This window comes from Orycteropus afer, unplaced genomic scaffold (assembly GCF_000298275.1).
Source record: "Orycteropus afer afer isolate SDZICR_OR568_19922 unplaced genomic scaffold, OryAfe1.0 scaffold00006, whole genome shotgun sequence".
In the NCBI taxonomy this organism is placed as follows: Eukaryota; Metazoa; Chordata; class Mammalia; order Tubulidentata; family Orycteropodidae; genus Orycteropus; species Orycteropus afer.
Window position 1 is genome coordinate 13,349,983 of NW_006921593.1, and position 13,889 is coordinate 13,363,871.

A 13,889-nucleotide genomic window follows, 5' to 3' on the forward strand; every position below is an offset into this window, starting at 1 on the left:
GACAGGGGAACTGTCTCCACACAGGGCCTCGGAGATGGGGGAACCACTCCACACAGGGCCTACAAGACGGGAGAACCGTCTTCACACAGGGCCTGAGAGACAGGGGAACTGTCTCCACACAGGGCCTCAGAGATGAGGGAACCACTCCACACAGGGCCTCAGAGACAGGGGAACCATCTCCACACAGGGCCTCGGAGACAGGGGAACCACTCCACACAGGGCCTCAGAAATGGGGGAACCACTCCACACAGGGCCTTGGAGATGGGGGAACCACTCCACACAGGGCTTACGAGACAGGGGAACCATCTCCACACAGGGCCTCAGAGATGGGGGAACCACTCCACACAGGGCCTCAGAAATGGGGGAACCATTTACACACAGGGCCTCAGAGACGGGGGAACTGTCTCCACACAGGGTCTCAGAGACAGGGGAACCACTCCACACAGGGCCTGAGAGACAGGGGAACCGTCTCCACACAGGGCCTATGAGACAGGGGAACTGTCTCCACACAGGGCCCACGAGACAGGTGCACCCCTGTTCCTTCTTTTCCCTTCAGGGAGCTGGATGTGGAAGGTGATTAGTCCCCCAGTCTAACAGGTCTTGGGTCCCTGAAGCACCTCATGGAAGAGAGCCATTCACTGAAACTCAGACTCTGATGGAGGGAGACATGAGCTTTCCGTGGTTTAGCAGTTGGACTTTGGGGCTCTGTGTCACTACAGTTCTGACCCTAACACCTCACACATGCTGACCTGTGACCCTAACGTCTCACACACACTGACCTGTGACCCTAACGTGTCACACATGCTGACCTGTGACCCTAACGTCTCACACACACTGACCTGTGACCCTAATGTGTCACACATGCTAATCTGTGACCCTCACGTCTCACACATGCTGACCTGTGAAGAGGAACCTCCCCTTAGAATGTCTACTCCGTCCCTCTTCTCATCACTGATAGTGAAAATGGTGCCTGGTTAGACCCCGACAATAGTGACTGAGTGTCGCTGCTGTTACAAACGTCGCTGTTTCCACATCGGGCCTGGGGTCCCAGTGAGATTCGTCAGAGTCTCTGTCTGGTCCGCCCTAGCCAGCAGAGTGCCAGCCCGGGAGCAGCGGTGGCTCAGGGTGGATGACCACCTTCTACGCAGGAGACCTGGAGTAGCTCCTGGCTGCGCATCTCATGCCCCGCCACTGTCCGTCTGTCAGTGTCGCTGGGACGCCGAACAGGTTCCACTGGTGGTTCCAGACTCAGACCCACCAGAAAGAAAGGCCTGTAATGTGCTTCCTAAAGCCGGCCCATGCAGACCCGGTGGGGCACAGTGGTCCGGTCCGCCACTGACTGCGGGGGGAGGGCTGGGCAGGGCTTTGTTCTGTGGTGTGTGGGGTCGCCTGCATCGGGGACAGCTTGGCAGCAGCTAACAAGACACAGGAGGGCTGAGCTGATGGGAGCCCCTGACCTCGGGGTGTGGAGAGCTAGGGAAACGCAGATCTCCAGAGAGGCCCGAGGGGCTGGGGTCTTGGATCCGAAGGCCCCTCACCTGACTCCCGCGTGCGGCCCCGCACCAGCTCGCTCCAGGGCCCGGCCCCGATGGCGTTGAAGGCCTGCATCTGCAGCTCGTACTCCGTCCACTCCTCCAGCTCCTCAACGGTGAACTCCCTCTCCAGCCGGTCGGTGATGACCTGGGCCAGCACCGGAGCCTGTTGGTCTGAGCGCCAGTACCTGACCCTGTAGCCCACCGACTCGGGGTTCCCGTTGTACTGGGAGTCGGGCAGGGGCTGGAAGGAACAACGGGCCACGGTGAGCTGACATCTGTGATGACCATCTGGCAGCCCTCCAGGGGTGGCCTATCTCCGGAAGCCAAAGCCATGGGGCTGTTTTCCTGGGGACATTTTTGAACTTCCACCCTGCTTTTCCCTGGAACTTTCCTTCTGTTAATTAAACAAAACCCCATCAGTAACTTGGGATGGGTATAGCTTCTCTGAATACATCTTGGCTCACACTTGTGGGAAGCATGTTAATTAAATATAAGGCTGGCTCCCTTCCACATCCCAAGCACGGGCTCCATGTTGACGCAGCTTAAGGACTTGCGGGTCTGGCCTGTAGCATCATTGACCTTCCTCCCCAAAGAGGGTCCTCTGTTCCAAGAAAAGAGTCTGTAATGCAACTAATTAATAAGATCGCCTAGGCTGGGCTAAGCTCTCACACTAACTGTAAAATGTAATACGTTTTGGTTTAATGATGGGATTACCATGCACTTGGACAGAACTGTGCCCGAGGAACCGCGAGCCCAGATTCACTGTCTGTCCCCGCTGTCCCCCTCCTGGCTGCACCACTCACCACCCAGCGCAGCCACAGGCTGGTCTCGCTCGCGGTGCGCACGGTGACGCTGCTGGGAGCCACGTCGGGTGGGGCCTGCAGGGTCTGGATGACCCTGGAACACGGGCTGAAAGGGCTGGAGCCCACAACGTTCACTTGCCTCATCCGAAATCTGGAGCAAAAAGAGGGAGAAGCTTACTCTGAGCGAAGGCTAACGGGGCTGGTGAAACAAGGCAAAATGCAGCAAGGCCACTTCTGAGCGGAGGGCTCAGGGCTGCGTCAAGCCCCCTCCTTAGGCCACCGCTCAAGGGTGCGTCCTTTCCATGCAAATTACGTCCCTGGTCCTTTTCCCCCCAAACCTTCAGGGAGTGGTAAATCCTTTGTAACTGAACACTTTGAGATCCCCAAGTGAAGCCGAAAGCTTCAGGAGCTCAGGCAGAAACCTGAGGGAGCTGTTGGGTGACAGCGAAGCAGCAGGCTGTCCGACCAAAGGACATCTCTTCAATTCAAGCTGCTCCTTAAGGACCAAGGGACTCCTCTCCCCCACCTCTGAGGCAGCCAGGCATGCACGTCTGACTCCTTATCAATGAAGTGAGGGCAGGGCTGGATGTTCCTTAAGGTTTCCTGTAAGCGTTCAGTTCCGTCTCTTCTGTATTTGGGTGCAATTGTTCGAGTTGAATTTATTTACAAGAACAGGACCGCAAGCACATGCACGGCTCTGTCCCAGACAGCCCCTAAGTCTGCATGAATTTAACATGGGGGCTAGTCTTTAAGAGCTTCTGACAGTGAACTGAATTAAAATAACTGTAGGGTGTTAGTTAATGTCACTGGTCAGTCTTGAAGGCTGGCAGTTCATTCTATACGGAAGGTTTTTTCTATCCTATCTTGAGCCGTGGGAGTTCAGGTTGAGAGGCTGGGCACCTGGTGGTAGTTATTCCCCGTGATGAGCCTGGGTATCAACTCCATGACGGCGTAGCGCCTTAGGGATGTGGTCTGCTTCCTGTATATAAGAAGCAGCTTTGGGAATGGTCTCTAGCTTATGGCACACTTGAACCCTGCATGTAGCCAAGTGGTTCAACAGCCTGCCATGCCCTGCCGATCTTGGGACTTCATCTGGACTTGAATTAGTGGCCTGCCGTGTGGTTTGGTAACATTGGGACTGTGCCTTTTTCCTTGTCAACCTTGGGCTTGTCAGCCTCAGCAGCCAGCAGCTGTCTGAGTGAAGAAAAGCCTCCAGCTTCAGTGGGCCAGGAGCAAGAGGCAGAGCTGAAGCCCAAGGTTGAGGGGCTTTCACCCAGCCCCTAGAGCCTGGCACTTTGAACTCAGACATAAAGCCTCCAAACTGTAAAAAAATAAACTCTTGCCTATTAAAGCCATCCCATTCACGGTCTATTCCCGTCAGAGTGGCACGAGGGAACCAGAAGAGGCTCTGATCTTCTCCGGAGGGATGTTACAATGAACAGCAGACATGCAGCACCTCTTGTCTGTTTTTTCTTTCTCTAACCTTGGCATCATGCTGAGAAAGATACCAACTCCCCTGAATAGTAATTCCGAATCCCTCTCTCACCCAACCTTATAAAAGGCATCAAGCTGGTAAGCAGTGAGGTGGCCAGCTCCACATCTGGTGGTGCCTGGAAATTTCATGTCTGTCAATGGTCTTAAGGGAAGACGTAACATGTCTAACAGCTGCTGGTCACGCTACCCTTTGCGAAGGCCAGGGATTGACTGCTGGATGAGTCTCAGGACCAAGAAGTGAAAGGTTGGACGGCATGTTCAGGTTTTGATTACTGATGATCAATGATCAGTGTGGCTAGCCACTCCGGGCCCTGCTAGAGGCAGCAGAGAGGGAACTGCAGGCCCTCCTCTGTTTGCAAAGGGCATGTCGTGGCCACAGCAGTCATGCAGCTTTGTCGCAAAGCACTGTCTCTCCAGCTGCCTGAGGTTCCTGGTTGTTAAGCTCGATTTAATGGTGAGCCATTTCTATAGGTGTTTTGTTAGCTAGTGGTGATGGAAAGAGTGTTCCTGATCTGACATCAGGGTATGTGCTCCCTGGAAATTACAGTCAAGTGTGTGTCTTCCCTGCTCTACAAGGGGTGATTTACCATGACTGTTCCTTGGAAATGTTGCATTTCCACGCACATGGCTGGACTTGTTACTGCAGACTGAAGCCAGCTATTTGAGGTGGCATTGGCTGCTCTCACCTGTAGTGAGTGTAGGGTGTGAGGTTTGGGATCTCCAGCATCTGGGCGTCAGACTCCTTCTCCTCCTCATACAGGCTGACCCACTCCTCCTCGTCGCCAATGGCCCCCACCTGGGAACATGAAGATGCTGAGGTTGGCTGCTGAGCCTCAGGGCCTGGGGCTATGGTCACTGTGGTGGGCTGGGCACTCACAGAGTATCCCCCATGCATGATAGAGACTTCTTGCACCCTCCATTGTGTCTAGGTGGGTTTTAGCCAAACTCTCAGCCATTGGAAAGTGGGTCCCAGGTTGTTGGTAGGTGCTATTGAGTCAGATCTGACTCATAGTTACCTTATGTATAACACAATGGGATGTTGCCCAGCCCTGTACCCAGAAGAACCCCAGGAGAGCTGGACAAACACCTGAGGGTGGGGTGGTGGAGAGGACCTTTCCTACTGCCTGTCCTTTCTCTCACTGGATGGATGAGGGCTCAAGGAGTAGCCCAGGGGAAAAGGGCTTGGCACTCACAGTGAGGACTGACGTCCATGGCTACAGCTGATGTCTTATCTCAGGGTCCTGGGCCACCTCCACCACACACTGACCAGGGCAACTCCGTCACTCCTCAGCCCAGACCCTGGCCCTTTCTGCCCCGAACACACACCACAAAGACATCACGGCTGGCCCACAGCATAAGGAAGGGCTGTACTGGACTGAACTATGTCCCCCTGAGATGGGCGTTGAACTCCTGACCCCTGCACCGTGGACATTCTGCTTGGAAACAGGGTTTTCTCTGTCCTGCTGATGGAGCCCTATCAGTGTGTGGTGTGTCCTGCTGAGTTACAAGGAACAGCACAGACACAGGAACAAGCAGAGACAGATGGGGGAAGACAGGTGCCATGTGAAGATCACCACGGAGCCTGGCACAGGAACTCAAAAGAGATGAGGCTCTTCCCAGAACCGACAGAGTGGTGCCCCAAATTTGTAATTGTAGCCTCCTCAACTGTGAGAAAACAAGCATGTTTGTGAAAGTCACCCTCTTATAGCATCCCTGTTATAGCAGCACTGGGAAACTCCAACAAGGGCCTTATTCAGAGAAGGCCCCAGCTGTTGCTCCGGAAGGGACCTTGCCAAGCACAGTCCCTTTACTATTTAAAAGAACCAGCCCAATGCAGAGCTGGTGAAGAACCATCCCTTCTGACAGAGACGTCATGGGAAGGGCCCCAGTGTGGTCCTCTCATCAAGACTGTACCAGGCCTCAGGACTGCCTCTTGCTGCATGTGCTCCCCATCAGTGACTTTTTTGCCCAGGTGGCCTGCACAGGGTATTTCCATAAGGCCCCAGACCTACTGGTGACCACCCTAGCCTGGCACCAAGCAGGTCTCCCACCTGACCCTGGGACTTCTTGTCCCTGGAACCTGAGTGCCTAACCTGGCTGCCTGCTCTGCTCTGCCCCTCCTCAATAAGACCCCCACTCACTACAGCTGAGGCCACATGGGCCTGCCCCAGCACATAGAATAGAACAGGGGTTTCTGTAACTTCACACCAGATGGAAAGCCCCAAGACGTCCCCACCCCAGCCTTCCCTGGCCCTGGTGCAGGTCCACTGTGGGCCTGGCACTGGCAACCATGTGGTTCCGGGGACCCTGAAACACCTGCAGGGCTGACTGTGAGTGACGAGAGAGCACTCAGGCCAGACACCTCGGGTGGCTGGGACCAGCCCAGGGCCCTGTGCATTCAGCGTTTCACAAATGACGCGAGTGACAGAGGGGAAATATGCTCACCCAGTTTGCAGATGAAACCAATTTGGTGGGTGGCCAGCTCATTGGAACATGGCAGCAGGATTCCAGAGAGTTCTTGGTGAATGGGGGAGGAGATCCAACAGACACACGTGCTAGGGAGCAAGCTTCCTCAAGGAAACTCAGCACAAACTACAGTGCTCCACACCATGGATTGAAGCGTGTTCCCAAAACATGAGTCAGCTTGGCTGGGCCATGATTCTCAGTATTATGTAATTATCATCCCCCATCTTGTGATCTGATATAAATGTCCTCTGTGCAGTGAATCCTAACCTCTGTGACGTTAACGAGGCAGGATACAATCTACAGGATTAGGTTGTATCTTGAGTTAATCTCTCTTGAGATATAAAAGGGATTAAACAAGTGAGCAGAGATCAGAGGGACCTCAGTACCAACAACAAAGAAGAGCTGGGAATGGAGTGTATCCATTGGACTTGGGGTCCTTGGGCTGAGAACCTTCTAGATGCAGGGAAAGACAGATGCCCAGACACGTGGAAATCTCCAGGGAATATCAGGCTCACACATTGAAAGGTGACAAGGACTTTCCCCCAGAGCTGACAGAGAGAGAAAGCCTTCCCATGGAGCCAGAACTCTGAATTCAGACTTCTAGCCTCCTAACTGTGAGAGAGGAGCTCCGGTAGCATAGTGCCTAAGGCACTTGACTGCTAACCAGAAGGCTGGTGGTTCAAATCCACCAGCCACTTCTCGGAAGGAAGGTTGGGCAATCTACTTCCGTAATGATACTGCCTCGGAAACCCAAGGAGGTGTCGCTATGAGTCAGATCCTACTCGATGGCACATAACAACACAACAACAACTGTGAGAGAACAAACTTCTGTTTTTAAAGCCACCCACCTGTGGTATTTCTGTTACAGCAGCACTAGAGAACTGAGATATTCCAAATATCAAACATAGAAATACAACGTGGGCTGACTGGCTAAATATTCAGTGTGAAAAAATCTGGAGGTGTGAGCTGAGAATGGTGGACCAAAACTGGATCTGACCTGTTGCTGTTGAGTCCACTCCAACTCACAGCAATGCCATGTGTGCGGGGGAGAACTGTGCTTCAAAGGGTTTTCAAGGCCATGACCTTTTGGAAGAAGATTGCCAGGCTTTTCTTGTGAGGCACCTCTAGGTGGGTTCCCACCACCAACCTTTCAGTTCGTAGGTGAGTGTGGAACCATTTATGCTACCCAAGGACTCCTAATGGTATCACAGGAGTCAGCCAGGCAGGAAGGCAAGAGAAAACAGGTCCCTGCTAGCTCTGAGTACCATGGTGCCTGAAGTCCCTGGGTCCTCACTTCAGACATGCAAAGACTTGTGTAGCTAGATTAGGGTGATGCAGAATATGTCTCCTGGGGGCAGAGCAACTCCAGACATGGACCAAGTCTCCAACTGGCCCACGAGTGTTGCCTGCCTCCCTCCATGTATCCGCAAGAGGCCCAAGTGCTGAACACTTCTGGGGAACGTGTGGCCCTGACTGCAGATGAAGGATGAACTCACAGTGGGGAAAGAAGGTGACCAGGTGCCTCCTGGGCCTGTGGGGGTGCACTAGTGCCCACTCTGGAACAGCAAAGAGAAGACCTTGTGTTCATCTGTGATGTGAATGATGACGGGGCAGAGATGAGGCCTTTGTGATCATCTGTGGTGCGAGTGATGACTGGGCAGAGAGGAAACGTTCATGTTCATTTAAGTTGTGAGTGATGATGGGCAGAGAAGAGACCATCTGTGGGTGTGAATGATGATGAGGCAGAGAAGAGACCATCTGTGGTGTGAGTGATGATGAGGCAGAGAGGAGACCCTCATCTTCATCTTTTGTGTGAGTGAGGGTGGGGCAGAGAGGAGACCATCTGTGGTGTGAATGAAGATGGAGAAGAAAGGAGACCCTCATGTTCATCTGTGGTGTGAGTGATGATGGGCAGAAAAGAGACCATCTGTGGTACGAGTGAAGATGGGGCAGAGAGGAGACCCTCATGTTCATCTGTGATGTGAGTGATGATGGGCAGAGAAGAGACCATCTGTGGGTGTGAGTGATGATGAGGCAGAGAAGAGACCCTCATGTTCATCTGTGGTGTGAATGATGACAAGCAGACAAGAGACTCTCATGTTCATCTGTGGTGTGAGTGATGATGGGCAGAGAAGAGACCATCTGTGGTACGAGTGAAGATGGGGCAGAGAGGAGACCCTCGTGTTCATCTGTGATGTGAGTAATGATGGGCAGAGAAGAGACCATCTGTGGTGTGAGTGAAGACAGGGCAGAGAGGAGACCCTTGTGTTCACCTGTGTTGTGAGTGATGACAGACCACAGGAGACCATCTGTGGTACGAGTAAAGATGGGGAAAAGAGGAGACCCTCATCTTCATCTTTTGTGTGAGTGAGGATGGGGCAGAGAGGAGACCATCTGTGGTGTGAATGAAGATGGAGAAGAAAGGAGACCCTCATGTTCATCTGTGGTGTGAATGATGACAAGCAGACAAGAGACTCTCATGTTCATCTGTGTTGTGAGTGATGACAGGGCAGAGAAGAGACCATCTGTGGTGTGAGTGAAGATGGGGCAGAGAGGAGACCCTCGTGTTCATCTGTGATGTGAGTGATGACAGACCAGAGGAGACCATCTGTGGTACGAGTGAAGATGGGGCAGAGAGGAGACCCTCATGTTCATCTGTGATGTGAGTGATGACAGGGCAGAGAAGAGACCATCTGTGGTGTGAGTGAAGATGGGGCAGAGAGGAGACCCTCGTGTTCGCCTGTGGTGTAAGTGAGGATGCGTCTAGCTAACACACTGTGCAGCTGGAGGAAATCATCCCCCACATGTCACATGGGTAGAAGCCTAGGCCCCCCAAATAATTCACATGCTCAGGGCTACCCAGAGTGTTGGCTGGGGCTCAGTCCTGCTCAGGACACCTTGAGTGCCTCCTCCATGAAGGAAGCACTTGTGGCAGGGGGAGAGGGGACGGGAGAATGCACAAAATGCTCAGGCTTCAATGAGAGACAGCTGGGGGTGAGGACTGGGGAGGTCTAAGAGGAGATATAGGTTGGTGGGGCAGGCCAGGAGCAGATATTGTGGGGCAGAGTACTGAACCCCCACATTTTTTCAGCTGACATAGTAGTTGTTCTTGTTGGTTGCTGTCAAGTTGATTCCAACTCGTAGCAGCCCTACTTGACAGAGCAGCAGTGCCCCACAGTGTTTTCAAGGTTGTAACCTTTTAGAAGCATATTACTGGGCTTTTCTTCCAAGGTGTCTCTGGGTGGGTTTGAAACGCCAACCTTTGGGTTGGCAGTCCAGCATGTAACCACTGCACCACCCAGGGACTTCTCCCATAGTACCGTTGTGTAAACTATGAGTGAAATCTACAAACCCCTTCACATCAAGATTCTACCATGTTCTGGCTTATTTTATGGAGTGTCATGAACTCCAGTATGACAGTTGAGTGGTGACAAAGCCTGAGTTAATTTAGATGGGCAACCCTCAGTGAAAGGCATCCTCTCATCATGAAACTCAAGCACTCATGCTATGTTCTGGAAACTATGCTTAAAAAAGAGAGAAAGAAAACAAGATAAGAAGACTGAATGTTGTGAAAATGTCAATACTACCGAAAGCAATCTATACATTTAATGCAATCACGATCCAGATTCCATCAGCATTCTTTAAGGATATGGAAAAACTGATCACTATTTTTTTTTATGGAAAGGAAGGAGCCCTCGGATAAGCAAAGCTCTAATAATTAAGAACAAAGTAGGAGGTCTTGTGCTCCCAGATCTCAAAACTTACTATACAGCCAGGATAGTCAAAGCAGCCTAGTATGGGCACAATGACAGACACACAGACCAGTGAAGCAAAATTGAGAACCCAGAAATAGATCCATTCACCTATGGACAGCTGATCCTCGACAAAGGGCTGAAATTCATTAAATGGGGAAGAGATAACTAGCCTCTTTAACAAATGGTGCTGGCAAAATTGGATATTCATTTGCAGAAAAATGAAACAAGAACCATACCTCCCACCATACACAAAAACTAATTCCAGATGGATCAAAGACTTAAATGTGAAACCTAAACTATAAAGTTCATCGAGGAATAAACAGGGGCAAACTTAGGGGCCCTAACATATGGCCTTAATAGATTACCAAACATAAGAAAAAATGCACAAACAGCAGAAGATAAACTAGATTATTGAGACTAAATTCTTGTGCACATAAAAAGACTTCTCAATAAGAGCAAAACGAAAACACACAGATTGGGAAAAAATATTTTGCAACAACATATCTGACAAGGGACTTACTCTAAAATTTATAGAAAACTCCAACACTTCAACAATCCAATTAAAAAATGGGCAGAAGACATGAATAGACATTTCACCAAAGAAGATATTCAGGTGGCCAACAAACGTATGAAGAAATGTTCATGATCATTAGCCATTCCAAAACCAAACTCACCATTAGCCATTAGAGAGATGCAAATCAAAACAACAATGAGGTACCATTTAAGCCAGGCACTAATAGCAAAGTTCAACAAGACAGAAAATAACAAATGCTAGAGAGGATGTGGAGAGATTGGGACTTTCACATGCTGCTAGGGGGACTGTCAAATGATACAACCACTGTGGAAAATGGTATGGCAATTCCTTAAAAAGTTGGAAATAGAAATATCATTTGATCCAGCAGTCCCATTACTATATTAGTTATATATCCTAGAGAAGTGAGGGCCAGGACACAAATATATGCACACTGATGTTCATCACAGCACTATTCACAATAGCAAAGAGATGGAAACAACCTAAGGGCCCAACAACAGAAGAATGGATAACCAAACTGTGGTACATACACACAATGGAATACTACGCAACACTAAAGAATAACATAGAACCTGCAAAACACCTTGTAAGGTGGGTGAACTTGGAGGACATTATACTGAGTGAAAGAAGTCAGTCACAGAAGGACAAATATATCAGTTCACTATTGTACAAAGTCAAGGAAAGGTTTCCATATGGAAGGAAACTTTGTTGGTTATCAGAGGTGGGAGGGAAGGAGAGGGAAAATTGCTAGGTAGGTAAGATGTAAGTATTGATTTGGGTGAAAAGAAAGGCAATATACCAAAAGCAAATGACAACACCACTAAAGAAAAGGAAGACACACAGAGGTGCACGAGAGGTACAGGCAGCACAGATAAGCACGTTGACACACAGGGCCCTGCACTATCAGTGACAACAAACACGAATCTACAGGTGGAGACACAGTGGACAGGCTGGATGATCGGGTCTGTCTAGGCAAAAGGCAACACACCCATGACCACACATAAGGGTGGCAGGCGATGTTTCCACACATGTATCTCTACGTGCTGTAAGAATGTCCAAATACATAATAGAGCTAACAAGGGGCAAAGTTATGATAACTTCTTAGCCATCCAGAGCAAAGAAGAATGAAGAAAACCAAAGATGTGTGGAAACAGTTAGTCCAAGGAGCTAGCGGACAATGTGAACCTACAGCCTTTGTGACCATGAGACCAGAAGAACTAGGTGGTGCCTGGGTACCACTGTCAATCACTCAGAAAGGGATCAGTGTAGGAGATCCTGGATGGAGTGGGAGAAAATGTGGAATAAAATTCAAAATCATAAGAAAAGACCAGGCTTACTGGTCTGATAGAGAATGGTGAAACCCCCAAGACTATGGCCCTTAGTCACTTTGGGCCTGGACCTGAACTCACTCCTGTGGCTTCCAGTTAAAGAGTAGACAGTCACTTTGGGCCTGGACCTGAACTCACTCCTGTGGCTTCCAGTTAAAGAGTAGACAGGCGAGAAGGTGAACATCTATACAAGGCAGGCACACTCCTTGGAATAATCAACCAGGGGAGATCAGAAGGGCAGCGTTTGCCCAGGGACACAGCTCAGGGGGCAGGAATGCATAGGAGAGAAGGACACAGGGAAGAGGTTACCAAAGGGAGGAAGTGGGAGGAGAGCTGTCGCACTGTGGGGATTGCAGTCAATGTCATGGAACAAAACGTGTATACACTGCTGTCTGGAAAACGAATTTGCTCACGAGAGGGAAACAGATGTGTGGCCAGGGTCACTTTCCTAAGTCCCTGGGGCTTCATCATGGATGCCCATTCCCCTTTGTAAAGCAACCCCCCTCTCCCTTCTCTCTGTGCCCACCACCCCCTCCCACCCTTGGATGATGTTTCAGTCGCCCAGGCAGAGAGACTAACAAGGCTGAGGGATGAGAGGCCCTCGCGGTGGCAGGGCCTGGTGTGCACCCCCTGAGCCCCCGCTCTTGGCCTGGAGGCCTGGCACAGATGGATCCTGCCTGTCTAGATGCTTCACCGGCCTGGGAGCATTCATCTGCGGGCTGGGCTGCTCCCCTGACCCTGTGGTCATCCATCCGCCTGTGCAGGTCCCTCAGTTACCGAGAGCAAGCTCTTGGCCACATGAGTGCTGCAGGGTGAGGGAGCAGTGGCTCAGAGCGCCAGTCAGTAGGGTCAGCACGGGCAGCAACTCTGTGTGTCAGCATGTGACCAACAGACTTGAAGGAGAACCAGAAGGACTTCAGATGCTACCCAGAGGAGAGAGAGACAAACCAGGCGGCGTCCTGAGCGCTGGACGGACAGGAGACGGTGAGGAAGATGGGCGATGAGGGGCAGCCAAGGTTGCCGAGATACTCTGAGAGCACCGAGCCTGCAACACCATTGGCAAAGGCCTGGAAACTCGGGTGTTGGTGGTGGTGTCACTGAGCCGGTTTTCAGCTCACGGTGACCGTGTGGGACAGGGTAGAACTGCCCCATAGGGTTTTCCGGGCTGTAATCTTTACAGGAACAGATCACCAGGTCTCTCTCTTGTTTGCAGCTGGGGTCTTGACTGTTATGCCACCAGGGTAGTTACATGCTAGGAAATGAGGGGCCCAGCAGAAACATGGATCTCTCCTCATCCTCCAGACACAAACCACCTGCACTGGGGAACCTTTGAGGGCTCTTTCCTTTGTGCTGCAGGACCTGCTATTATTCTCAAATAGCTGATCCCTCAACTGTCTTCCAAGGAGCTCAGGTGGTGGACTGTTAAAGCACTCGGCTGCTAACCTAAAGGCCAGTGGGTCAAACCCACCAGCCGCGCCATGGGAGAAAGATATGGCAGTCTGCTTCCATAGAGATTACAGCCTTGGACACCCTATGGGGACTTCTGCTCTGTTCTAGACAGTCTCTATGAGTGGGAATTGACTCGACAGCAATGGGTAATGGGTAAAGCAAAGATATCCAAAAGTCAGTGTGGACCATTCCCAGTCTGCCAGTTGTTCACCAGTCTGGGATGGGGTAAGAAAAGACATCAGAAATAAGTATCTAGATCCTCCTTTAGTTTTTTGACACTTTAATGACACCCGAATGACTTTAATGACACTGGTGGTGTAGTGGTTAAACACTTAGCTGTTAATCAAAAGGTTGGGAGTTTGAATCCTCCAGCCACTCCACAGGAGAAAGATGAGGCAGTCTGCTTCCATAAAGATTTATGGCCTTGGAAATCCTACGGGAAGTTATACTCTGTCCTTTCTCAAACTCCCAGCCTCTCCCTAGCTCAGTGGCTGGCTTGAGTCACCTGGTCCTAGGTTTTGGAGGGA

General features: G+C 51.0%; 1 protein-coding gene across 1 annotated transcript in view; it reads right to left on the bottom strand.

The window, feature by feature from the left end:
* Positions 1-13,889, bottom strand: part of SDK1 (sidekick cell adhesion molecule 1) — a 661,119-nt gene that overhangs the window by 117,396 nt on the left and 529,834 nt on the right. Inside the window, exons 23-25 of the mRNA XM_007942892.1 lie at positions 4,519-4,628; positions 2,339-2,489; positions 1,539-1,776 (exon numbers count right to left, since the gene is read on the bottom strand). Coding sequence (XP_007941083.1) covers positions 1,539-1,776; positions 2,339-2,489; positions 4,519-4,628 — 499 coding nt within the window. The remainder of the gene's footprint in view (positions 1-1,538; positions 1,777-2,338; positions 2,490-4,518; positions 4,629-13,889) is intronic.